General features: G+C 46.2%; 1 protein-coding gene across 1 annotated transcript in view; it reads right to left on the bottom strand.

Moving 5' to 3' along the window:
* Positions 1-406: 406 nt before the first annotated feature.
* The window catches only part of USP32 (ubiquitin specific peptidase 32), a 219,618-nt gene continuing 194,679 nt past the window's right edge, over positions 407-25,345 (bottom strand). Inside the window, exons 28-34 of the mRNA XM_087717114.1 lie at positions 23,454-23,540; positions 21,552-21,672; positions 18,822-19,013; positions 17,368-17,662; positions 15,307-15,734; positions 8,342-8,434; positions 407-5,505 (exon numbers count right to left, since the gene is read on the bottom strand). Of these exons, the coding sequence (XP_087573240.1) occupies positions 5,332-5,505; positions 8,342-8,434; positions 15,307-15,734; positions 17,368-17,662; positions 18,822-19,013; positions 21,552-21,672; positions 23,454-23,540 (1,390 nt within the window). The 3' untranslated portion in view covers positions 407-5,331. The remainder of the gene's footprint in view (positions 5,506-8,341; positions 8,435-15,306; positions 15,735-17,367; positions 17,663-18,821; positions 19,014-21,551; positions 21,673-23,453; positions 23,541-25,345) is intronic.

Raw genomic sequence — 25,345 nt, 5'->3', positions numbered from 1 at the left:
ACTGGCAACCACGCGGAGGAGAGCCTTCTCGGTAGTAGCTCCGACCCTTTGGAACGATCTCCCCGTGGAGATTCGTACCCTCACCACCCTCCAGACCTTCCGCACAGCCCTTAAAATCTGGCTATCCCGTCAGGCCTGGGGCTAAAGATTGTAACCCACCCCCACCCGAATGGTATGAATGTTGTGTTCTTTTTAATTATGTATTGTTCTTATGTGTCATTGTTTGTATCCCCTTCCCCCATGAGTTGTAAGCCGCCCTGAGTCCCCCTAGGGAAAAGGGCGGCCTATAAATAAACTTTCAAATTCAAATTCAAATTATTTCCCTATGAAAATTGGTGAGTAATTAATTTTTTTAGCGAAGCGGCCCTCTCAAATGTTCCAATGATGAATCTGTCGGCAAAGTGAGTTGCATCCACAGTATTTAATTTGCTTGAATAATATACTTACAGATAGACAAGTTCACTCCATATACAGTTACTTGGACTTTTTTTTTAATACAGTTCATATCCCAATACATTAATACTTTTCCCCCCCTTTAAATTATTTACACAGTACTTATGTACACGGTCTTTCTAAATTCAGTGCATTAGGTCAATAGGTTTTATACAATAATTTACAGAGCGAATATAGTTAAACAGTTAACTTAAATCGTTTTTTTTTTCCTATTAAATTTAGGAATTAATTTAACCTTTTTTCTTAAAAAAAAATATATTAATCATTACAACCGATGTAACAAAAGCATGGCAGATTAAAGACGAGGTGAGTTGATCATGCTGGGATGGGAACTGAAACCAAAGAAATGAAGGAGATGAAGAGGGACGTGGGAGAGAGAGGCGAACGGTCCCCCCCCCCTGTTTTTAAAGTAGGGATTTTCTCCATGCGCAGAGAGGCCAAGAAAATGGACACGAGGGGCCAATGAATTGTTCAAATCTCTCTTCCTCCCCCACCCTGCAGAATTTGGCTACCCCACTAAGTACATCACACAGTTGACAGGCATTGTACGATGTGTCCAACAAGATGCTGGCTTGGTTTTGGCATAAGGGGAACGTCGCGCTATTAACCACACAACGGAGTAGTGGCACCCATTAGAAGCGGGTGGGTGGGGTTGGGAAATTGGTTTTCAGGAGCTACGCTGGGCTACACGTTCCTGAAGGCCTCATCAGCCCAGCCGGGGATTATGGGAACTTACAGGACCGTGATGGCAAATCTATGGCATGCGTGCCTGAAGCAGCATACAAATCCATGTTGCCTGGCACATGCAGCAGAGCCCATTCCTCTTTGGGGTTTCTGGAGCGCATGCGTGCGGGACGATCAGCTAGCCTTCGGGCGTGCGGCAGTGCCGGGAACTGGAAGAGCTGGTCTGGCCAGCTAATCGTTGTGCACGCATGCGCACCAGTAACCGGAAGATGAGCTGGCTGGCATGCATGCATGCACCGGGAACCAGAGGTTCATGTTCCGGCATGCGCACGCCCCCTGGGCAGCTCCTCTTCCGGCTTGCGGCCCAGATGAGTGTGCGCTCCCTTTTCAGCACTTGGTGCCAAAATGGTTCACCATCACGGTTATAGGAGGTTATGGTGGCTTGTTACTGCATGACAAGCTAAGATAGGGGTCTCCAATTTTGGCCACCTTAAGACTTGTGGACTTCAACTCCCAGAATTCCTCAGCCAGCTAGTTGAGGAACTCTGGGAGTTGACGTCCACAAGTCTTAAAGTGGCCAAGGTTGGAGACCCCTGAGCTAAGAGACACCAGGTCCTTCTTCTCCTTAAGATGCACCACGACCTTCTGCCGTGCTCCAACAGAAGATCTGGGTTTGAAATGACCTCATCTGCAACATTCATACACATGCACATGCTAATGGGAGTGACGAGGTGTGTCCCCCCCCCCCTTAGTGACGACCGGATAATGGCGCCACATCACTTGGGTGGGTTAAGTTCCCCAGTGCATGGCGGAGTCGCTCAGAGTCCATTAGCTTGCGTTTCCAAGAGATCGAAAGACTGAGCAACTGTTGTGTTCTCCGGGGGGCGCTGCTCAACCGTGGCGCCTTGAAGATGGGTGGACATCAACTCCCAGAATTCCCCACTCAGCGTGAATGTAAGATCTGAGTTGCTTACTGGCTGGGGAATTCTGGGAGTCATAGTCCACCCATTTTAAAGCAGGCTGGATTTGGGAATTCTGGGAAACACCTACCAAAAGTTCAGGCCCTGCAGTCCTTCTCCAGGTTTGCCAAGCTTCTTAAGAAGACACTAATCCTCCTCTCTAATGGGAGGTTTAGACGAAGCCACAATGCCCTGGAAATGGTTATCAGGGAAAAAGGGGAGTTTTAAATAGTCTTCTGTATACACTGCTGTTGACAGAAGACAACGAAAGCTAAGCGATTTTTGCTTTGGGAGGAGGGAACAAACAGTGGGGAAATTAGCTGAAAAAAATAATGTGAATTTTTTATCAGGTTCTCAATAAGGGACAGATTGACAGGACCAGTTCAAAGAGATTATAGTGTGCGATCCTCTTCCAGAAGACAGAATAAAACTCTGCATCCAGATGAGAAATCTAGCTTGTTAGGGGGAAGGCTGGTTATTGACTTCTCCCTGGTAGATTAAAGATTTTATTTGGCATAAAGTAGTCACGTATTCAACTAAACCCTTCTTCCCAATATTTTAAGAGCATCATCCTACAACAGATCTCCAAATTAGAGGCAAAACTCACCTTTGCTGCTCTTTTAAAATCTCACTGTATCACTAAGAGCCGGTTCAGAGGCTTCATTTATGAAGAAATGGTGATTTATCCTAACCTCTGATCAACATTATTTCATCATCTGATTGGGGCGGGTGAGGAATAAGGGGGATGGGGTGGGGTGGGGGGCGTCCGATTTAGGACTTGGCTTAATAAATGCAGATTTGGGAAGGGTTTTTCAATCAAATGCTCAAGAGACCTCGCCTGAAAATGGGGACGCTGTTGCAGCTCCCCCATTATCCTGCTCTCTCAATCCATTTCCATTCAAGAAGCTGGAAATGGCTGCCAATTTAATTCCTTATTTCGTTTTTATTATTACATTTATGACACCCACCTCACTGCTCTGACTCTGGCTGACCGATGAGAACAGATGATGGGGAATTTCCATCAAAGGATGGTGAAGAACCACGAGATGCCTGAAGTGGGTTTGAAGGATAACTATTCCGTATCCGGGGACAATGTTGGCTTGATCAAAAGCACAGCCAGTTGGGTGGCAAAACGGACACCTCTCCGTCATCATTCAGAGGTGCCAACTTTGCTTTTTGAAAGGAAAGGAATGGAAAAGACACACACCCAAGCATGCACATAGCTATCCCAAAAATGAACTCTCGCTAGGTTTTTATTGTTATTTCTAAAATGCAAATTAAAACAAAATCATGACTGGTGCTCCCTCCAATCAAAGGAAGAGAGAACAATATTTGGGAGGACTCCCTCCCCTTCAAAACGTCTGCCACAAATTTAAGATTGCTGCTAGGAATCTTGGAGAAGGGCCTGTTAATCTTCTACCCCATCTTGTGAGGGATGGCTACTTGGGGGGTGGGGGTGGTCCTAAAAATCAAGATGGCAGCTGTCACTGTCCTTCTGAAGCCCCATCTCTTGCACAAGTGAAATACAAGTGAAAAAAGGGGGGTACGGGGTAGAATTTGGATCACAGTCACCGACACCATCTTGATTTTTTTGATCTCTCTCCTTCAGCAACATGCCTGCCTATAGTCCTCCTTTGGGTATGCATTTCTCCTCAGCCATCACTGATACACTTTGGCTCAAACACTCAACCAGGCTCCATTGCTTCTGGGATTTAAAGATTGGGTTGAGTTGCACTGAGTTGGGTTGGGTTGGGTTAGGTTGAGTCGCAATAGGTTGGGTTGAGTTTCATTGGGTAGTTACATTGAGTTGGTTAGAATTGCATTGTGTTGGGTTGAATTGAACTGGGTTGGGTTGAATTGCATTGGGTTGGGTAGAGTTGTGTTGGATTGGGTTGAGTTGCATTGGGTAGAGTTCCATTGGGTTTGGTAGAGTTGGGTTGGGTTGAATTGCATTGGGTTGGGTTGACTTGGGTTGGGTAGAGTTGCATTGAATTAGGTTGGCTGAGGTGTATTGGGCTGGGCTGAGCTGCATTAGGTTGGATTAGGTTGACTTCTGTTGGGCTGGATTGAGTTGGGTTGAATTGGGGAATAGATGCCTGTTTTTGACTTTCCCAGTCTCAACAATGATCAGGTCAATGCACTAAAAAAATCAGGAGCTAGCTTCTTTTGCAGGAAAGTTGTAAGTTGAGGAGGCAACATAACCACATTGGCAAAATATTTTCACAACAAGGGCAGATGTCTTGCCCAAGTACCCTTTAGTAAACCAAAACAAAAACAAAAACCCACTTGGCTCTTGGAACATCCCAATCCATCCAAAGTGGAGATGAATACAAATAATTAGCCCACTCACTGCCCCCAGCAACAGCCTGGAGCTGTCTCACTTTCAGACCTCCAGCCATTTCAAGCGGCAAAAGGTTGCTGGAGCTGCTCCGAAATCTCTCAGAAAGCCAAAAGGAACAATTCCGCAAAGTCAAAAAAAAGAAAAAAAGAAAAAAGGAGGAAACTTTATTCTGAAGGCGACGGAAAGGAACTGCTAATGAATACATCAAATGAGAAAATGAACAGCAGGGAAAATCTGGGGGGGAATTTTCTGCAGTTTGTGCCCTGCCGTCTGCGTGTGCCTCTTCTCCTCGCGGAAATGGAATAAAACTTCAGAAAAAGGAGGTAGAAATTTCATGTTGTCAGACAACACTACAAGTGAATCATCAGCCATCGGAAGAGAGCTTCCCCCAAAAGTCATTTCTCTCCCTAGTCCCAACTTACTTCAGAGGTTGCGAAGAGCAAATGGGTCAAAGGAACGAATGGGCTACGCTTCTTCTTCCGCCTCTGAACTGGATTATCTTTCTAAAACTTGGAATTGCATCTAGTCCTGGTTTGCTGAGGTCAAGCCCGTTTAAAGGCCGAAGGCAAAATAAAACAATTTAAACAAGGGGTGTTTCTCCCACCCTCTGGGCATGGAGCAAGAGATGGGAAAACCAAAAGTAAATGCCATCTGATAAATAAATGCTCACTTTAATCAGAGTTTTTCTCTTTCTCCCCCTGGTGTTTTTTGTTTTTTTTTGTTTTTCTTTAGTTGTGCTTTCAGGTCACAGGAGGAAAATAAAATAAAAATAAAAATTATATCTAGCTCTTCTGCTCAGTTAAAACCTTATTTCCTTTCCCCACCCCCACCAGCCTTGTGGTGCAACTTCCTCAGACTAACCTTTACAAAACCCGTTTTTTGTTTTTTTTTTGCTCATTGCAAGACACAGTACTTTTTATAATCGGACTCAAAATCTTCATCCATGCTACTGGTATCCGCCATATTCTTGCCCTCAATCTTTGGCAAAAATTGTGCATAGTCCACCCCTTGCTGTTCGTAGAAAAGGATGTAGGCAGAATCTGTGTCGATTTCGTCGGGATGCAATTCCTGAATGGAGGAAGAGAAGAAGAAGAAGAAGGAGGAGGAGGAGGAGGAGGAGGAGGAGAAGGAGAAGGAGAAGGAGAAGGAGAAGGAGAAGAAGAAGAAGAAGAAGAAGAAGAAGAAGAAGAAGAAGAAGAAGAAGAAGAAGAAGAAGAAGAAGAAGAAGAAGAAGAAGAAGAAGAAGAGAGGACTATTAGGGAACATAAATATAATACATGAAATAATACAATATTATTTTAACATTTTAAAATTTACAAAATGCTGAAAACAGCTGAAAACTCTTCTAATATTACTAACGATTGTTTATTATTATATTTTATATTTATATTTATGTTATATTTATTATAATAAATATAATACATGAAATAATACAATATTTATATTTGTTATATTTATTATAATAAATATAATACATGAAATAATACAATATTATTTTAACATTTTAAAATTTACAAAATGCTGAAATATTACTGGCAATTGTTTATTACTATATTTCATATTTATATTTATGTTATATTTATTATAATAAATATAATACATGAAATAATACAATATTATTTTAACATTTTAAAATTTACAAAATGCTGAAAACAGCTGAAAACTCTTGTTCTAATATTACTGGCGATTGTTTGGGATCAGGGAGGCTGGTATAGCAGCTTATTATAAGGACATGGCAGGAAATAGCAATTTTAGTCTAGTCCAGGGATCAGGATCCCCAATCTTTCGGACCTCAGGGACCACTAAATTCATAATTTTAAATCCCGCGGACCACGAATATGATCTGCCTAATGACCAACTGGGTGGGCACAATTAGGTGATCATGTGACTGGGTAGACGTGGCCAATTGAGGTCATTCACGTTTGGGAGGCCTGCAAAGTGCTCCTGGGGGCTGGAGAGAGCAAAAACGAGTGAAAAACGGGCTGGTTTTTGTTTGTTTTTGCCCCCCCCCCAGCCCCCAGGAGCACTCTACAAGCCTCCTAAAGGCTATGGATGCCCTTTTTTTGGTGAAAAACTGGCTGTTTTTGCTAGTTTTTGCCCCCCTCCCTCCAGCCCCCAGGAGCACATTGCAGGCCTCTAAAACTCTCTGCGTGCCCCATTTTTCACAAAAAACCAGGCGTGCAGAGGGTTTGGGAGGTCTGCAGAGTGCAAAAACTTTCTTTTTTAGTTTACCTCAGCAAAATCTTGGTGCATCTTATGCTACAAAAAACACAGTAAGTCAGCTGGGTGACTTGGGGCCAAAGACCAGGAGATGCTGAGTTTTAGTCTTGCCTTAGCCATGTTAAGTCGGCTGAGTGACTTTGGGCCAAACATCAGGAGATGGTGAGTTCTAGTCCTGCCTTAGACAGAAAAGCTGCCTGGGTGACTTTGAGCCAGTCCCTCCCTCTCTCTCTCAGCCAAACTCACCTAAGAGGGTTGCCGTTGTGGGGGAAATAGGAGGGTGAAAGTGTGTTGGACATGCTCATCATTTTGAGTGAGCCAAGAGCCAAGGTGGCGCAGTGGTTAAATGCAGCACTGCAGGCTATTTTAGCTGACCGCAGTTCTGCAGTTCAGCTGTTCAAATCTCACCAGCTCAGGGTTGACTCAAGCCTTCCATCCTTCCGAGGTGGGTAAAATGAGGACCTGGATTGTTGTTGGGGGCAATATGCTGACTCTGTAAACCGCTTAGAGAGGGCTGAAAGCCCTATGAAGCGGTATATAAGTCTAACTGCTATTGCTATAGTTATTTGTAAAGAAATAATCAAGGTGGGATACAGACAAACAAATAAACAAATCCTGTTGAAAAGTTTGGAACATGGCAGGATGCAGTAAAAGACACGGATACATCCCCTGGAACAGGGGTTGGCAACCTTAAACACTCAAAAGAGCCACAAAGGTCCTAACTGGAAGTCCCGCCCCCCTTTCAATTCTGGAGCCGACCGGAAATCCAGTTCCCCCACCATAGAGTCTCCTCCTAGCACGGCATCATTTTCCCTCTACCTGTCCTCACCAAAAGCCCTATCAATTGTGGATTCGACTGGCAACAGGGAGCCGCAGCAGAGGGATGAAAGAGCCACATGCGGCTCCGAGCCGCAAGTTGCTGACACCTGCCTCGGAAGAATGTCCAGACCTAGCTAAGAGGTCTGGAGTATCTATAAACAGCAATAAATATCCTGTGGCTTATTATCTTAAGTATAGGGCAACCTAGACCAGGGGTGGGGAACGATGGCCCCTTTATGACTTGTGGACTTCAACTCCCAGAATCCCCATGCTGGCTCGGAATTCTGGGAGTTGAAGTCCACAAGTCATAAAAGAGCCATCGTTCCCCACCCCTGGTCTAGACCAACATTGTCTCCAATCCACAAGGGGCCACCACCAACTTTCAACGTGGCGCAACGCAAGTGGAAGAGAACCTCATCCACCTCCAGGTCTTCTGAGACAGACAATGGATGGGCACCCAGAAACAGGCTGCTATTGTACAGGTGGGCCAAAAGAAAAATCACGATAGCATCCAATGTCCTGAAATCATCATCATCATCTTCTTTTAAAACTCCCATAATCCCTTGCGGAATGGAGTCCGAGCAGCTGAATGGAGCTGAGTGTTTACTGGCCGGATGCTCTTCCTGTCGCCAATGAGGAGTTTTGTTCGGCAGATATATTCTCATTGTGCCCAGAGAGAGAGAGAAATATCTGCCTCTATCTAAGATTGAACTCACAACCTCCTGATCGTGAGGCGAGAGCTCCCCCTCTAGGCCACCACACCACAGCACTCCAACGTCCAGAAATCATAATGGCCCATTTCAGGGCACTGAGATCTCACAGGAAGCTTTTCTGTTCTTCCCCTTAAGCCCGCAAAATGGCTTACCTTACAGCTGCTGTCGTTGTAACAGTACCATTTGTCATTTGGGTTTTTGGCATAGGTGACATAATGACCTCCTCCCATAATTCCTGAATGGCACTGGAAGAGAAGAGAGCCAAGACACCAAAGTTATCCACTGATTCAACTTCTCCATCCTTTTCGTTCCTTCTAGAGGAAAAGGGAATTAACCAGGTGCGATGGGGAGACCTGTCGGACCCGGAAACCATCTTTTGCATTGGGCCTTCAGGCCTGCCACATTTCCTACTGTGGGAAAACGGGAGGGGGGGGGATTAATACAATGTAATACAATACAACAGCAGAGTTGGAAGGGACCTTGGAATGGGTCTTCTGTCCATCCTTGCAATTTGTCAATCTATCCTTCCTGTACGATTAACAATGGCAGGGTTTCTTAAACTTACAATACAATACAATACAATAGCAGAGCTGGAAGGGACCTTCGAGGTCTTCTAGTCCAACCCTCTGCCTAGGCAGGAAACCTTATACTGTTTCAGACAAATAGCTCTCCAAAATCTTCTTAAAAACTTCCAGTGTTGGGGCATTCACAACTTCTGGAGGCAACTTCTGTTCCACTGATTCATTGTTCTCACTGTCAGGAAATTTATCCTTAGTTCTAAGTTGCTTCTCTCCTTGATTAGTTTCCACCCATTGCTTCTTGTTCTACCCTCAGGTGCCTTGGAGAATAGTTTGACTCCCTCTTCTTTGTGGCAACCCCTGAGATATTGAAACACTGCTATCATGTCTCCCCTGGTCCTTCTTTTCATTAAACTAGACATGCCCAATTCCTGCAACCGTTCTTCATATGTTTTAGCCTCCAGTCCCCTAATCATCTTTGTTGCTCTTCTCTGCACTCTTTCTAGAGTCTCAACATCTTTTCTACATCGTGGCAACCAAAACTGAATGCAGTATTCCAAGTGTGGCCTTCCCAAGGCATTATAGATGGAGTCAAGGCCTCCTTGCCCTGCATCTGCGATGAGCTGATGGGAGGCATCTCCAGTTTTGGATATAGCAGTAGACTTATATACCGCTTCATAGGCCTTTCAGGCCTCTCTAAGCGGTTCACAGAGAGTCAGCATATTGCCCCCAACAATCTGGGTCCTCATTTTACCCACCTCGGAAGGATGGAAGGCTGAGTCAACCCTGAGCCGGTGAGATTTGAACCGCTGACCTGCTGATCTAGCAGTAGCCTGCAGTGCTGCATTTAACCACTGCGCCACCTTGGATGCCTGATTGGACCATGTGACGGACATGTGGGTGAATTGAATTGAATTTTATTATTTGTATGCCGCCCTTCTCTGGGAGGAACTCAGGGCGGCGAACAATTCAAAAGGGGAAAAGGGGAACATAGAACAGAATACAAGTAATTAAAATAGCCAAGAATCACACAACCATACAAGTCGAGAGGGGAGGGGAACTCATCAACCCCAGGCCTGCTGGCAAAGCCAGGTTTTGACGGCTTTTTCGGAAGGCCTGGAGAGAGGTGAGGGTCCGAATCCCTGCGGGGAGTTCGTTCCAGAGGGCCGGAGCTGCCACAGAGAAGGCCCTCCCCCCGGGTAGTAGCCAGGTGGCATTGGCTGGTAGATGGCACCCGGAGGAGGCCAACCCTGTGTGATCTAATGGGTCTTTGGGAGGTAATTGGCAGCAGGCGGTCTCTCAAGTACCCAGGTCCAATACCATGAAGGGCTTTATAAGTTACGACTAGCACTTTGAAGCGTATCCGGAGACTAATCGGTAACCAGTGCAGCTCGCGGAGGATAGGTGTAACGTGGGTGTACCGAGGTGCACCCACAATCGCTCGCGCGGCTGCGTTCTGGACGAGTTGAAGTCTCCGAATACTCTTCAAGGGCTGCCCCATGTAGAGCGCATTGCAGTAGTCCAGTCCAGTGCTGGGTAGAGACTTTCTTTTGGGTGAGGAAATCCTGGAAGCATTCAGATCCGGGTTTCCCCAGATGTGCCAACATGACATTTCTCATAAAATGGAACTTTGAGGAACCTGAAGCCTCAGAGTCTTCTTTCGTTGGGGGTGCGACTTGGAATCTTGACACTACCATTGTCAAAAGGTGGCGCCTTCTCCAAGGTGCTTTTTCCAAAAGGCAACTGGACTTTCTTGGTTCTTGTTTTTTCTTTGAAAACATTTTGCTTTCAAAGAAGCTGCTTCAGTTCTTAAGATAAGAAGCAAAGGGTTTTCAAGGGAAAACGAAAACCCGAAGGAAAACCAGGTGATTTTTGGGTTCCACCAGAAAACCGTGGTAGACTAAAGCGCGCTCGATGAAAGCGCGTACGTGACATCATCACAGTGCGACGAAAACAGCACGCTGTGAGCGGTAAACTTAAAATTAATGCGTAAATCTAAACCTAACCCCCCCAAACCTAACCCTAAACCTAAGCTTAACCCTTAACCTAACGCTAAACCTAACCCTATACCTAACCCTTAACCTAACGCTAAACCTAACCCTTAACCTAACCCTAAACCTAACCCTATACCTAACCCTTAACCTAACCCTAACGCTTAACGTAACCCTAAACCTAACCCTAACCCTTAACCTAACCCTAAACCTAACCCTATACCTAACCCTTAACCTAACGCTAACCCTTAACCTAACCCTTAACCTAACCCTAACGCTTAACGTAACCCTAAACCTAACCCTAGCCCTTAACCTAACCCTAACCCTAACCCTTAACCTAACCCTAAACCTAACCCTAACGCTTAATGTAACCCTAACCCTAACCCTAACCCTTAACCTAACCCTAACCCTAACCCTAACCCTTAACCTAACCCTAACCCTAACCCTTACCTTTATGTGAATCGGCTTGCTTTAAAAGCGCTTTTTAAAGCGCCCTATTTTCTCCGCGGTCGTATTTGTCGCGCTGCTGATGATGTCAGGTACGCGCTTTAATCGGGCGCGCTTTAGTGGACCGCGGTTTTGATGGGTCACGGATTTTTGGAAAGTGCCTTTGGGACAAAGGTGTCCTGGGTGATTGAGAATCTCCATAGACATTGTGTCTTCTCACTTTTATGTATGTCAAAGATTCCTCAAGACCCAGCAGCCTTCAACAAACCTGCTTCCCATTAGGCAACGAAGGGCCCTGATGAGCAAGGCTGCTCAGGGAGATGGTCTTAGTGGACAATCAGTGAAATATGAGCCAGCGTTGTGCAGCAGCAGCACAAAAAGCGAATAGTATCCTAAACTGCATTAACCGAGGGATTGAATCAAGATCAAGGGAGGTACTAATACCACTCTGTAAAGCCCTAGTAAGGCCACACCTAGAGTACTGCATCCAGTTTTGGTCACCACACATTAAAAAAGATGTTGAGACTCTAGAAAATGTACAGAGAAGAGCAACCAGGATGATTAGGGGACTGGAGGCCGAAACATTCGATGAACGGTGCAGGAACTGGGTATGTCTAGTTTAATGAAAAGAAGGACTAGGGGAGACATGATAGCAGTCTTCCAATATTTGAGGGGCTGTCACAGAGAGGAAGGAGTCAAGCTATTTTTGAAAGCATCTGAAGGTCAGACAAGGAATAATGGCTGATCAAAGAGCGATTCAAGCTAGAAATAAGGAGAAATTTTCTGACAGTGAAAGCAATCAACCAATGCCTTCAGAAGTTGTGGGAGCTTCATCACTGTACACTTTCAAGAAGAGGCTGGTTAAAGCATTTTGGATAAAAATATGGTGGATTATGCAAAATATTTTTAAAAAGAGGATAAAGTTTACCCCTCAGTTATTCTTGTTAGGTATAACTACTGATTGCACTGTTATAGAGACTAACTTGATTTTGAACCTAACAACGGCAATGAGATGTTGGTAGTGCAATACTGGAAGAAGGAAGACTTGCCTACTATTCAAGAATGGACATTAAAAGTAACAAACTTAGCAGAGATGGCTAAAATATCAGCATATCTTAAGGATCATTCAGATGAGAAATATAAACTGGAGTGGAGAAGATGGATTGACTATATTCAAAATAAATACGGGAGTAAGAAATTCCAGATAGCGTATGACTGAAAAAGCAAGGAAGGATATAATTGGTTTATAGTTAGCTTAACAAAAGAGGAGTTAAAGCACAAATGAAAGATGATGCCAAGTTTCTTTTAGTTTATTTTAGAATATGATTGTTAAAGATTTATACCCTGTATTTGCTTTGGGAAGTCGGGGGGGGGGGGAGGAGGTTGGGGGGAGAGATGGGCTCGGAGGGGGGGAGGGAGGTAAATATTTGTAAAAGCTTTTTAAAAATTTTCAATAAAAAAAAGACCTCTAAGGTCCCTTCCAAAAAAAACGAAGAAGAGGCTGGCTGCCATCTGTCAGAAATGGTGTAGGGTCTCCTGCTTGGGCAGGGGGTTGGACTAGATGACCTACAAGGTCCCTTCCAGCTCTTGTTATTCTGTCATTCTGTCTTCCAGCAGCTGAGTGATGCTGGAGGAGGCTTTGGGAGGGAAGCGAAAATCCAAGATTGCGATGGTATGGATTTTTTCCCCCTTCACGGGAATACAGGTAGTTCTTGCCTTACATCCATTCATTTAGCGACCATCCGAAGTTACAAAGGCACTGGAAAATAGTGGGTTTACCATCGGACTTACGACTGTGGCAGCAACCCCACGGCCACATGATCAAAATCAGGGCGCTTGGCAACTGGTGTTTATGACCCTTGTCCTGAGCTGGGGGGGGGGGAGGGTCATGTGACCACCATTTGCGACCTTCCCAGCTGGCTCCCGAGAAGCCAAGTCAACGGGAGAAGTCGGATTCACTTAACAGCCACGTGACCCACTTAACAGCTGCAGTGACTCGTAGGAGGAGTGTGGCGAAAAGGTCATAAAACGAAGCCACTCAATCCCCTCGACCGTCGTTTTGCTAAGCAGTGGGCTCAACTGCGGTCGTAAGTGGAGGACTTTCTGTAACCTGAGGTTTGTAAAGACAGTGAAGGCAAGGCTTCACTTTCAGAAACAGAAGCAAACGGGCCCCACCGTACAATGTTTATTGTGTCGTAAATGTTTTTCAACCCTGGAGAATTTAAGACGGAGATGATGAACCTATGGGATGCATGTCACAAGTGGCATGGAGAGCCCTCTCTGCAGGCGTGCCAGCCATCGTCCCGGCCCAGCTCCACCACACATGCGCGCATGCCTCCTGCCAGCTGGTCTTCGGGTCTCCGCCATGCATGCAGGGGGAAGGGCCTTCTCTGATCTCTGCAGGTTCGCCCCCCCCCCCCCCAGCACGCCCTACCTCGATTTCTGCTGCCCACACCAACCTGGAAGCCAAAACGGGATGTGAAGGGGGCGCCGTGTGAGGCACCTCCCCGTGCCCCGTTTTGGGCCTGGGAAGCCTCCTGCACCAACTTGGAGGCCAAAATGGAGCACAAAGAGGGCCGGGGCGCATGCGTCTGTGTGTCGAGGAGCATGCATGGGAGGCGCTTGCATTGCATTTTGAAGTATGGGGCACAATCTGTGTGCCTTTGCGTGTGTGCGCTTTGGATACTCGGCATCAAAAAGATTAACCATCACTGCTTTAAGATGTAAGGATTTCAACTTTTAAAATGGATGTCCCCAAGTTCCAGTATCTCAGGGGCTGCCCCAAAGAAGAGGGAGTCAAGCTATTCTCCAAAGCACCTGAAGGCAGGACAAGAAGCAATGGGTGGAAACTAATCAAGGAGAGAAGCAACTTAGAACTGAGGAGAAATTTCCTGAGAGTTAGAAGAATTAACCAGTGGAACAGAAGTTGCCTCCAGAAATTGTGAATGCCCCAACACTGGAAGTTTTTAAGAAGATGTTGGATAGCCATTTGTCTGGAACGGTATAGGGTTTCCTGCCTAGGCAGGGGGTTGGACTAGAAGACCTCCAAGGTCCCTTCCAACTCTGCTATTGTATTGTATTGTATTGTATTGTATCTGTCATTGTAGCTGTATTTGTATCTGTATCTGTATCTGTAATTGTATCTGTAATTGTAATTGTATTTGCAATTGTATTGTATTGTAAGGTTAAGAAACCCTGCCATTGTTAATAGTACAGGAAGGATAGATTGACAAATTGCAGAGATGGACAGAAGACCCATTCCTTGTACCCCAACCGGCTTGTATAAACGCAGCTAGTCCTTGACAGTTTGTTTAGTGACCGTTCATAGTTACAATCGCGCTGTATGAAATGACTCGTGACCTTTTTTTCACGTTTACGATCTTTGCGGCTTTCCCTGAGATTAAAACTCAGATGCTGGGCAAACGGCTCAGATTTACAACGGTTGCAGTGTGGCAAGCCAAAGTCAATGGGGAAGCCAGATTCACTTAACAACGGCGTTACTAACTTAACAGCTCTGGTGATTCACTGAACATCTGTGGCAAGAAAGGTCGCAACATAGGGCAAAACACTCTTGAAAACTGTCTTGTTCAGCAACAGAAATTTTGGGCTCAAATTTTGGGGGTCAATTGTGATCGTTGTCAATCCTGGAGTGAACCTTCCGGATTGCCATAAGTTGTAAGTCAAGGACTACCTGTAATTGTGATGATTAAGCCTGGATAGACCCTGCTGAACCCCCTGCTCTTCCCTTTGGGATAGTTTAAGCGAACCCCTCTGGGACTTTCATGCAGTAAAGGTAAAGGCACATATGTGCTAGTCGTTCCCGACTCTAGGGGGCAGTGCTCAGCTCCATTTCAAAGCCGAAGAGCCATCACTGTCCAAAGATGTCTCCGTGGTCATGTGGCCGGCATAACTGAAGGGGCACAGAACGCTGTTACCTTCCCACCAAAGGTGGTTCCTATTTTTCTACTTGCATTTTTACATACTTTCAAACTGCTAGGTTGGCAGAAGCTGGGACAAGTAACGGGAGCTCACTCTGTTACGCGGCGCTAGGGATTCGAACAAGCTCAGCACCTTAGCCACCTTCATGCAGTAGCTCAGCCCAAATCTGAGCTGGGAAGAAACCCACCGAGCCTCCAACCAGATGGCCATTGGGATACCTACCGAAATTGCATATAAGTTATAAATGGGATTAATACAGATTTCTCCTCTTTGGTCATCCGCCAGTTCCTCTTCCCGGCGGGCTTCCAAGGGACCGTTGAGACTGTGGTTGCTGGAGGAGCTCAGCTTGCAAAGGTATCCGTTGGATAGCTGCCCCTCATTGTCCTGAGCAGCCACCGGTTCTCCCGAACCGTCCCCCAAATTCTGCGGCTCCCTGCCCGGGGAGTCCAATGCGGCCTTTGGATCTGGCTGGGTACCGTTCTCTCGACTCGTATCCAGGTTCTCTTTGCTGCTCGAGAGTTTGTTTTTACAGAGCTGGGGGAGGCGAAGGCGCCCCTTACTTCTGCCCATAGTCCTGGGGCTACTGGTGGGGCTAAGGTTTTTACCGGTCGAAGAGCTGGACGGGCACTTCCTCGCGGAGGACGGCGATGCTGGAAAGAAAGAGACGGGTGAGTGCTTTGCAGATGAATTGGTGTGGCTACTAGAGGTGGGGACTTCAACTCCCAGCATTGAGGGAGGGGCAGACAGGAATTGCTTTGCTGCCTGCTCCTCCCTCCCACCAGTCTCCTCCTGGTTGCTTCGAAGGGACGCTTGGAGACTGTGTGGCTCCTTTCAATTTAAGGAAATGCACCTGCTTTCACAAAGGAATGTTAGTTTCCTGTTGTAATAAAGGTGCCTGTTTTAACCTAGGCTATCCCAAGAGGATGAAGCAAACTCCTGGTCCCGACAAAAACCCCTTTTATTAATTTATGGTGACTTCTACTCATTTAAATCCATCAAAATTTTTCAAGGGAGGATTTACAGTCACAGACCTTATCTGGCTTGGAGAGCTGCCAGGCTGATATCTGCAAAACTGGGAAAGAAGCCTCGGAGAGTCACGAACCAATTAAGCAAACTAATTGTCTCCTGAAAACTCCACTTCCCTTTTGTTCCTCTTTTATTTCTTCTGGGAGGGGCCATTCATCATCCCCTTGTGGCTTTACTCCCAAGTCAACCCCTGTTCCCTTCGTCTGGCAACTCTGTACATGCGGACACCGGGAACAGGCTCCAGCTGTTCTTCTGCCTCACTGATGTCTGATTCTGAAGGCAGCTGATAACTGTCAAACGGCCCTGGCCCCCTCTCTGCCTCCGACACAGAGCCCTCATCAGAGCCTTCCCCAGACTCCAGGACTGGCCCATGTTCCTCCCCAACCTCCCCACTATCTGACTTTGCTGCCAGCTCTGCTGGCCGCTGGCAGGCCACAACAATACCCTTTGAGAGTGGGTGGGCCAGACAGAGAAAGCCATAACTCATGCAGAGACATACTTGAACCCTCCTTTTACAGTTTGGCTGTAAATTGGCCTTAAGAGTCAGGACACAGGGAATCCTCACACTACAACAATTCATTGAGCAGCCCTTTGAAGCTACAATGGCTCTAACAAAATTGATTCCCCCCCCCCGGTCCTCGTAGTTACGCCTGTCACGGCATCCCCTCAGTCATGTGATCAAAAGTTTGGCACATGTATTTATGATAGTTGGGAGTGGTGCCGTGGCCTAGAGGTGGAGCTCTTGCCTCACAATCAGAAGGCTGTGAGTTCGATCCTAAGTAAAGGCAGATATTTCTCTCTCTGGGCACAATGAGAATATATCTGCTGAACAAAACTCCGCACTGGCGACCTGGAAGGGCATCGGGCCAGTAAACACTCAGCTCCGTTCAGTTGCCCAGACTCTACCCTGCAAGGAATTATGGGGTCGTTAAAAGAAGATAATGTATTTACAACAGTTGCAGCTTGCTGGGGGGGGGGAGGTGTGTCATGGGACCTTCCCAGCCAGCTGCCCTCAAGCAAAGACAAGAGGGGAAGCCAGATCCACTTAATGACCGTGTGGTTCAATGAATGGCAGCGATTCACTTGAAAACTCCATAATAAGACTGTAAAACTGGCCACAACTCACTTAACGACTGTCTTGTTTAACCATGGAAATGGTCCTAAGTCGAGGACTTCCTGCAGATCCCTTGCCAATGGGGGGGGGGGGCAAGCAACTCTTGTTTTGACGCCCTGCGGGGCAAGACCCCAAACTCCTACCTCTAATATTATTTAAGATGCCCGAAGCGTTGAGAGAGGAAGGGCTCCGGGTGAGGACGTCGCCTTCTCCCGCCACAGTGCCACTCCGCTGCTCCGTCCTACGACACTCCTCCGGCAGAATCAGGGGCTCCGCGGGATCGTCAGCCTGCGGCGTCAGCAGCTTTGGCGGCCAGCAGCTCGGGTCTCGCGGCATGAGGAAGGCACTTGGGTCAAAGCTCTCCCGAGGAAACTTGACGATTTTTTGGGATTTTATCCAGCGGCCGTTGACAAACTGGAAGCGCTTCAAGTGGATGATCTGGAGCGAGACAAGCAAGAGGGGAGTAGGGTGAGGGCTCCTTTGTTCAAATGCCTTCCGTTTAAAGCAGAGGGGGTCCGCCTTTGGCAACTGTAAGCCTGGTGGACTTCAATTCCCAGAATTCCCCAGCCAGCCGGCATGGCTGGCATCTAGAGGCATCCAACTTTTATGACTGTAATGGGCAGCCTTTAGTATAGACATAAATGAGGGCTACCTGCATGTCTATCTGGGCAAGGGAGGGAGGAAGGGAAAGGGAAGGAAGTGGGAAGGGAAGAAGGAAAGGAAAGAATGGGATGGGATAGAATATGGAATGGAATTCTTCATTGGCCAAGTATGATTGGACACACAAGGAATTTGTCTTTGGTGCAGATGCTCTCAGTGTACATAAGGAGAATAAAATATATTAATCAGGAATAAAAGAATAGAATAGAATAGAATAGAATAGAATAGAATAGAATTCTTTATTGGCCAAGTGTGATTGGACACACAAGGAATTTGCCTTTGGTGCAGATGCTCTCAGTGTACATAAGGAGAATAAAATAAAATACATTCATCAAGAATCATAAGATACAAAACTAGTATAGTGTTGTATCTTACAGTGATAGTTATAGGTTGCTAATAAGCAATCAAATTATACTAAATATAAGATACAAGCAACATGGTTACAGTTGTAAATGGGAAGAGATAGGTACTAGGAAGAAAGAAAAGAATAGTATTAATACAATCTTAGTAGGTAATGTAACAGTGTTGTGGGAATTAGTTGTTTAGCAGAGCGATTGCATTCAGGAAAAAAACTGTCCTTGTGTCTAGTTGTTCTGGTGTGCACTGCCCTATATAACATTGCACACTTTGTCTGTCTGTGTGTATGTGTGTGTGTGTTATGTATGTATGTATGTATGTGTAGGTAGGTAGGTAGGTAGGTAGGTAGGTAGGTAGGTAGATAGATAGATAGATAGATAGATAGATAGATAGATAGATAGATAGATAGATAGATAGATAGATAGATGATAGACAGACAGACAGACATATACCTATATCTATACATACATAGGAAAGGAAAGGAAAGGAAAGGAAAGGAAAGGAAAGGAAGGAAAAGTCCTTGTCAGAAACTATGCTTGGCCTGGCTGAAGTCAGAAAAAGAGACGATCTGCTGGCCTACCAGGATGGGGGGCAGCCTCCACAGGTCTAGCTTCTTGGTGGCCAGGCAGTGGGTGCTGCACTTGGAACAATAGTACATTTCATCTTCGCCCAGCTCCTCCTCGCTGGTGAAGGCCCGCAAGCAACTGTCCAGGTTGATGGGCTCGGCCTGAGCACGCTGGCTCAGCTCCACGCTTCGGTGCTCCTCTGCTATCTGGAGGCAGGAAAGAAACCGAAAGGTGAGAGAGCTTTGGGGAAAGGCTTCCTTCCCTCTTTGGGAAAAGCAACACCTTTCTTCCACTTTCCTCACGTGCAGAATCCCTCGGTCCCTTTTCAAGGAAGAAATTCATTAATGCATCAGGTCCTTTGTGAGGAAAACCTTCTTTCAGAGATCCCTAACTTTGGCCACTTATGACTTGTGGATTTTACCGTATTTTTCGGAGTAGAACACGCACTTTTTTGTCTCCCAAAAGGAGGTGAACATTTCTGTGCATCTTATAGACCGAACTTTGCCAAATCCCCGCCCACCTGCCGGCCATTTTTTGGCCTCTACCTAGCCTGTTTTCAGCCCTTTTCAGGCCTTTTTTCAGCCTGTTTTGGGGGCTTTTTTTCAGCCCATTTTCAAGGTTTTTTGGCCCATTTTTCTTTTTTCAGCCCGTTCCCCCCCCACAAAAAAGGGGCGTGAAAAAGCCTCGAAAACGGCTCAAAAAAGCCTCAGAAATGGCCCAAAACAAGCCTGAAAAGGGGGCTGCAAAAAAGCTTCAAAAAACAGCCCAAAACAAGGTTGAAAAATGGGCTGAAAAAAGCCTCAAAAATGGGGCGAAAAAAGCCTCAAAAACGGGCCCCAAAAGTGTCTTAAAAATGGGTAGGAAAAAAAAGGCCTGAAAAAGGCCCCGAAAAAAGGGCACATAGAGGCCAAAAATCTTTTGTTGTTATTGTTGTTTTCCTCTTCTAAATTTAGGTGCGCCTTATAGTCAGGTGCGTCTTATAATCCGAAAAATATGTTAATTCCATGCTGGCTGAGAAATTCTCAGCCTGGGTGTTGAAGTCCACAAGTCATAAAGTTGCCAAAGTTGGAGAGAGGATCTCTCAGGATATACCTAGCAGGTTATATACCCTGTTTCCCCCCAAAATAAAACCTCCCTGGATAATAAGCGCAATTGGGCTTTTGAGTGCAGGTGCTAAAATAAGCCCTCCCCCCAAAATAAGCCCTCCCTGGAAATATTTAACCTCCTGTGCAGCCGGCCTCTACTATCTCCTCTGGTTGCTTGCCCCACAAACAATACAAGGTGAGGAGGCAAGGCCGTGGTGGGGGGAAGGGAGGGGGAACAGCCCCATGTTCCTCACACCCCCATATCTAACGGCCGCTCCCACAACCCTAGTCCTCACACCTCTTCTGTCACGCTAATGGCCGCCACAAACAGAGTGGGCAGGCCCAGTGATGTGCAACACAGCAGCAGCCATGAAATGACCACACTCACCGCCTCCTGCACCTCAAAAAATAATAAGACTTCTCCGAAAATAAGGCCAAGCACTTATTTTGGGGGTCAAAAGAAAATAAGTCTTACTTTGGGGGAAACACGATAGCAAGATTCCATCCGTTAATGTAAGCAAATAAAGGATTAGACGCAATTGCATTCCACTGTGTGGTCTCTGGGTTGACAAAGCAAACGTATACGGGTAGGTCCTTGACTTACAACCATTCGTTTAGTGACCGGACTGGAAAAAAAAGTGACTTATGACTGTTTTTCACAGTTACGACTGTCACATGTGGTCACATGATCAAAATTCAGATGCTTGGCAACTGGAATGTGCTTAAAACCACAATTGAGCCCAAAATGTATTATGTTGCTCAGCGAGAAATTTGTTAAGTGAGTTTGGGCCTATTTTACGACTTTTCTTGTCATATTTGCTAAGTGAATCACTGGAGTTGTTCAATTAGGTAACGTTAAGTGAATCTGGCTTCCCCATTGAGTTTGCTTGTTAGAAGGTTGCAAAGGGGGATCGTATGACCCCCCCCCACCAGGACACTGCAGCCGCCATGAAGATGAACCGGTTTTCAAGCATCCAAATGTCAATCATGTGACCATGGGGACCCTGCAACAGTCATAAGTGTGAAAAATGGTCATAAGTCAGTTTTTTCAGGGCCGTTGTAACTTTGAACAGTCACTAAGTGAACTGTTGTAAGTCGAGGATGACCTGTATTTATGAATGTTGCAGTGTCCCTGAGTTGTGTGCTCTTCTTTTGCGACCTTCTGACAAAGTCAATAAGGGGGCCTGATTCACTTAAGAACCATGTTACTAACTTAACGGGGCAGCAAGGGTGAAATCCTCCCGGTTCGGCCTGGTTCGGCTGAACCGGTAGGGACAATTGTTCCTGGTTCTGCGAACCGGTAGTAAAAATAAAGCTTCCGACATTCGCGTGGCTGAGCTGTGAGCCATGCACTCGTCAGAAGCTTCCCCACCCCCCTGCTTTTTAAAGCATTTCTTTCCTGCCTATTCGCCCAAATCGGCAGGAAAAAATGCTTTAAAAAGTAAAAAGTTGGCCACGCCCACCCAGTCACATGACTCCTGCAAGCCATGCCCACAGAACCGCTGGGCAAAAAAAGTAGATTTCACCACTGAGGTGCAGCGATTCACTTAGCAACTGTGGCAAGAAAGATTGTAAAGCGGGGCAAAATTCACTTAACCACAGCAGTCATAAGAAGGAACAGGCCTAGGATTTACGCCGAAGGTTTTCGGTTTTCTTTACCCGTTCTTGTGAGGTCTGGTAGCGGAGGTGAAGTGCGGTGGGATCCCAGTCGACAGCGAGGTTTGCGTTCCCCATCAGAGCTCTTTCTTCTGTGCAATCGATTTTACACCCGTAGCAAAACCTAAATGGGAGGCAGAGGCGGAGAGGGCAAAAGACGGTGATCTCTAGGCAAGAGAGGTGCTGTGACCAAGACTTCCCGAGAGCATGAAGCAGACTACTCGTCCCGACAAAAAACTCTTATTAATCTGCTCATTCACATCCAGCAAAGTCTTTCAAGGGAGGATTTACAGTCACAGACCTTATCTGGCTTGGAGAGCTGCCAGGCCAATATCTGCAGAACTTGGCAACGAGCCTCAGAAAGTCACGAACCAATTAAGGGAACTAATTGTCTCCTGCAAACTCCACTCACCTTTCTCTCCTCTTTTATTTTCTCTGGAAGAGGCCATTCATCGTCCACCTGTGGTCTTACTCCCAAGTCGACCCCTGTTCTTTAGCTGTTCCCTTCCTCTGGCAACTCTGCGCATGCGCACATGGGGAACATGCTCCAGCTGTTTGTCTGTCTCACTGATATCTGACTCTGATGGCAGCTGATAACTGTCAAACAGCTCTGGCCCCCTCTCTGCCTCCGACCCAGAGCCCTCATCAGAGCCTTCCCCAGACTTCAGGACTGGCCCATGCTCCTCCCCAACCTCCTCACTGTTCGAATCTGCTGCCAGCTCTGCTGGCCGCTGGTGGGCCACCACAACAGGAACTGTATCACCTCAATGGGATTGGCCTCTCCCACTTACACCAGCAGAAGGTGGAAACTCTGGACCCTGTCAGGCAAAGATTACCAGCTGGTGGGGTCCAAGAGAAGAGCCTTTTCTGCTGTGGCTCCTGCCCTCTGGAACATTGTGCCCCTTGAGGTGAGATCTGCCCTCCACCCTCTTGGCCTTCTGGAAGGGCCTGTACACTTGGTCCATTCAATACTGGAGATGGTTAGTCGATTAAAAGAGGATTCCACCTCCACCCTGTTATGTATTGATTCTTTCCTTAACTATTTTTTTTGTTAATTTTAATGTTTAATAGGTAGCGTTTTAATGTTTTATATTTTATACTGTTGGGTTTTTTTTTCATGTGGATAAGACACCCAGACTTATTTGAAATACAAATGAGTGGCATGTAAATACATGGATTGATGAATAGATGATTGATAGATAAATAGATAGATAGATAGATAGATAGATAGATAGATAGATTGATTGATTGATTGATTGATGGGTGATACAGACAGACAATGGATGATAGAGATAGATAGATAGATGATAGATAGACAGACAGACAGACAGACAGACAGATGACAGGTAGGTAGGTAGGTAGGTAGGTAGGTAGGTAGGTAGGTAGATAGATAGATAGATTAGGATAGATACATAGATAGATAGATAGATAGATAGATAGATAGAGAGAGAGAGAGAGAGAGAGAGAGAGAGAGAGAGAGAGAGAGAGAGAGAGAGAGATAGATAGATAGATAGATTAAATAGATAGGTAGGTAGGTAAAGATTAAATAGATAGATATAGATAAGACAGACAGACAGACAAGAGGTACAGATATACATAAATATAGATATAGATGATAGATAGATAGATAGATAGACAGACAGACAGACAGGTTGATTAAATAGATAGGTAGGTAAAGATTAAATAGATATAGATAAGACAGACAGACAAAAGGTACAGATATACATAAATACAGATACAGAAGATAGATAGATAGATAGATAGATAGATAGATAGATAGATAGATAGATAGATAGATAGATAGATAGATAGATAGACAGACAGACAGAGAGAGACAGACAGACAGACAGGACCGAAAGGCAAAGGGTAAGAGAAGGAGAAGAGAGCAAAGCCAGCAGAGCTCACCTGTACCAGGGGCACCAGGCACAGGAGTTGCCATCTTTCTGAACCACCCGAAGGGTGAAAGGGTACTGATATCCCAAGCTGTCATCGCTAAGGAAAACACACAGAGAGACACATTGTTATTTCTAATGTGTTAAGACTCTTCGGATTTTATTTCGCTTGTTCCTCACTGATCTTTTAAGCCAGGTGGGGAAACTGGCAAGCCTTGGACTCAGTTCAAGAATCCTCAATGCGGGCCTTTGACAAGAGGCTCAGTTGATCGTTTTTGATTTAGTTCCGCTTGGTTTGGAGGTAAAATCCACAACGGATTATCCCCATAGCCCTAACAAGCCTGTCCAATGCCACAATAATAATCAGAGGGTGTTTAATCCAGGGCGGGGACCCACGGCGCTTTTATGACTTGTGGACTTCAACTCCCAGAATTCCTGAGCCAGCTATTCTGGGAGTTAAAGTCCAAAAGGGGCCATGGGTCCCTACTCTTGGTTTAATCTATGCCTCTCTCTCTCTCCCTCTCTCCCTCCCTCCCTCCCTCTCTCTCTCTCTCTCACACACACACACACATACACACACACACACACATATTGCTATTACAGCAGAAAGTGTTGGCAGAATGCCAGTCTGCTAGCCAACGCTCCTCTAGATTAGGGGTGCCAAACTCGATTTCATTGAGGGCCACATCAGGATTGTGTTGACCTCGGGAGGTGGGTGGGGGTGGCCAGCTCGACGTCACTTGTGTTGGGGGGTACCTGTGATGGGCCAAGTGCTCTGCCAGCAAAAACTCCAGAGTTTGGCCTCCCGAGCTCCATTTCCAGCTGTGACGGCCTCCTGCAACTCTCTGGCAGTGGAAACGGAGCTCTGGAAGGCCACATGTGGCTCACATGAGTTCCGTTTTAGGCTACGACGACTTCTTGCAATCCTCTACCAATGAAATTGGAGCTCTGGAAAGCTACGCGTGGCCCACACGAGTTCTGTTTTAGGCTGCAATGGCAGCCTCTTGCAATCCTCTACCAGCAAAAATGGAGCTCTGGAAGGCCACGTGTGGCTCACATGAGTTCTGTTTTAGGCTACGACGGCCTCTTGCAATCCTCTACCAGTGAAATTGGAGCTCTGGAAGGCCACGTATGGCTCACATGAGTTCCGTTTTAGGGTGCAACGGCCTCTTGAAATCCTGTGCCACTGAAAATGGATCTCGGGAGGGCTGCCCAGTGCCCTCCCGAGCTCCATTTTCACTGGCAGAGGCACTGCGGGCCAGTCCTTCACTGTTTCCAGGGCGGCCCCATGGGCCAGATCTAAGCCCCACACAGGCTGAATCCAGCCCACCGGCGTTCAGTTTGACACCCCTGGGGTAGACATACCTAACTCCCTCAACTTGTTCATCGCAAGCTCCGTTTCTGTTTCCGCATCCTGAGCTCCATTTCCGGCTACGACGGCCTCCTGCAACCCTCTGCAAGTGAAAATGGAGCTCAGGAGAGACATGTGTGGCCCACGCGAGTTCCGTTTTAGGATGTGTTGGCCTCTTGCAATCCTGTGCCAGTGAAAGTGGAATTTGGGAGGGCTGCCCACGGCCCTCCTGAGCGCCATTTTTACTGGCAGAGGAACTGCAGGCCAATCCTCCATTGTTTCCAGGGAGGCCCCGCGCGTCAGATCTAAGCACTTTGATCTAAGGGCCTTGAGTTTGACACCCCTGCTCTAGATGAACGCAAACCAAGATATTTTCAAATTTCTTTTTTTTGCCAAGATAGTCCTTGAATAAGGTAAATGTAGTCCTCAATTTACAACCATTCATTGAGCAAGTCTCTGAAAGTACGGTTAGCTCTGAAGAAAAGCGATTTACAACCAGTCCTTGCACTTACAATCATCACAGCATTCCTATGGTCAAAATTTGGGCACTTGAC

Source organism: Thamnophis sirtalis, unplaced genomic scaffold, assembly GCF_051295495.1.
Source record: "Thamnophis sirtalis isolate CommonGarterSnake01/CBP01778 unplaced genomic scaffold, rThaSir2_p1.2 scaffold_6, whole genome shotgun sequence".
Lineage (NCBI taxonomy): Eukaryota > Metazoa > Chordata > Lepidosauria > Squamata > Natricidae > Thamnophis > Thamnophis sirtalis.
This window is presented reverse-complemented; position numbering and strand designations above follow the sequence as displayed.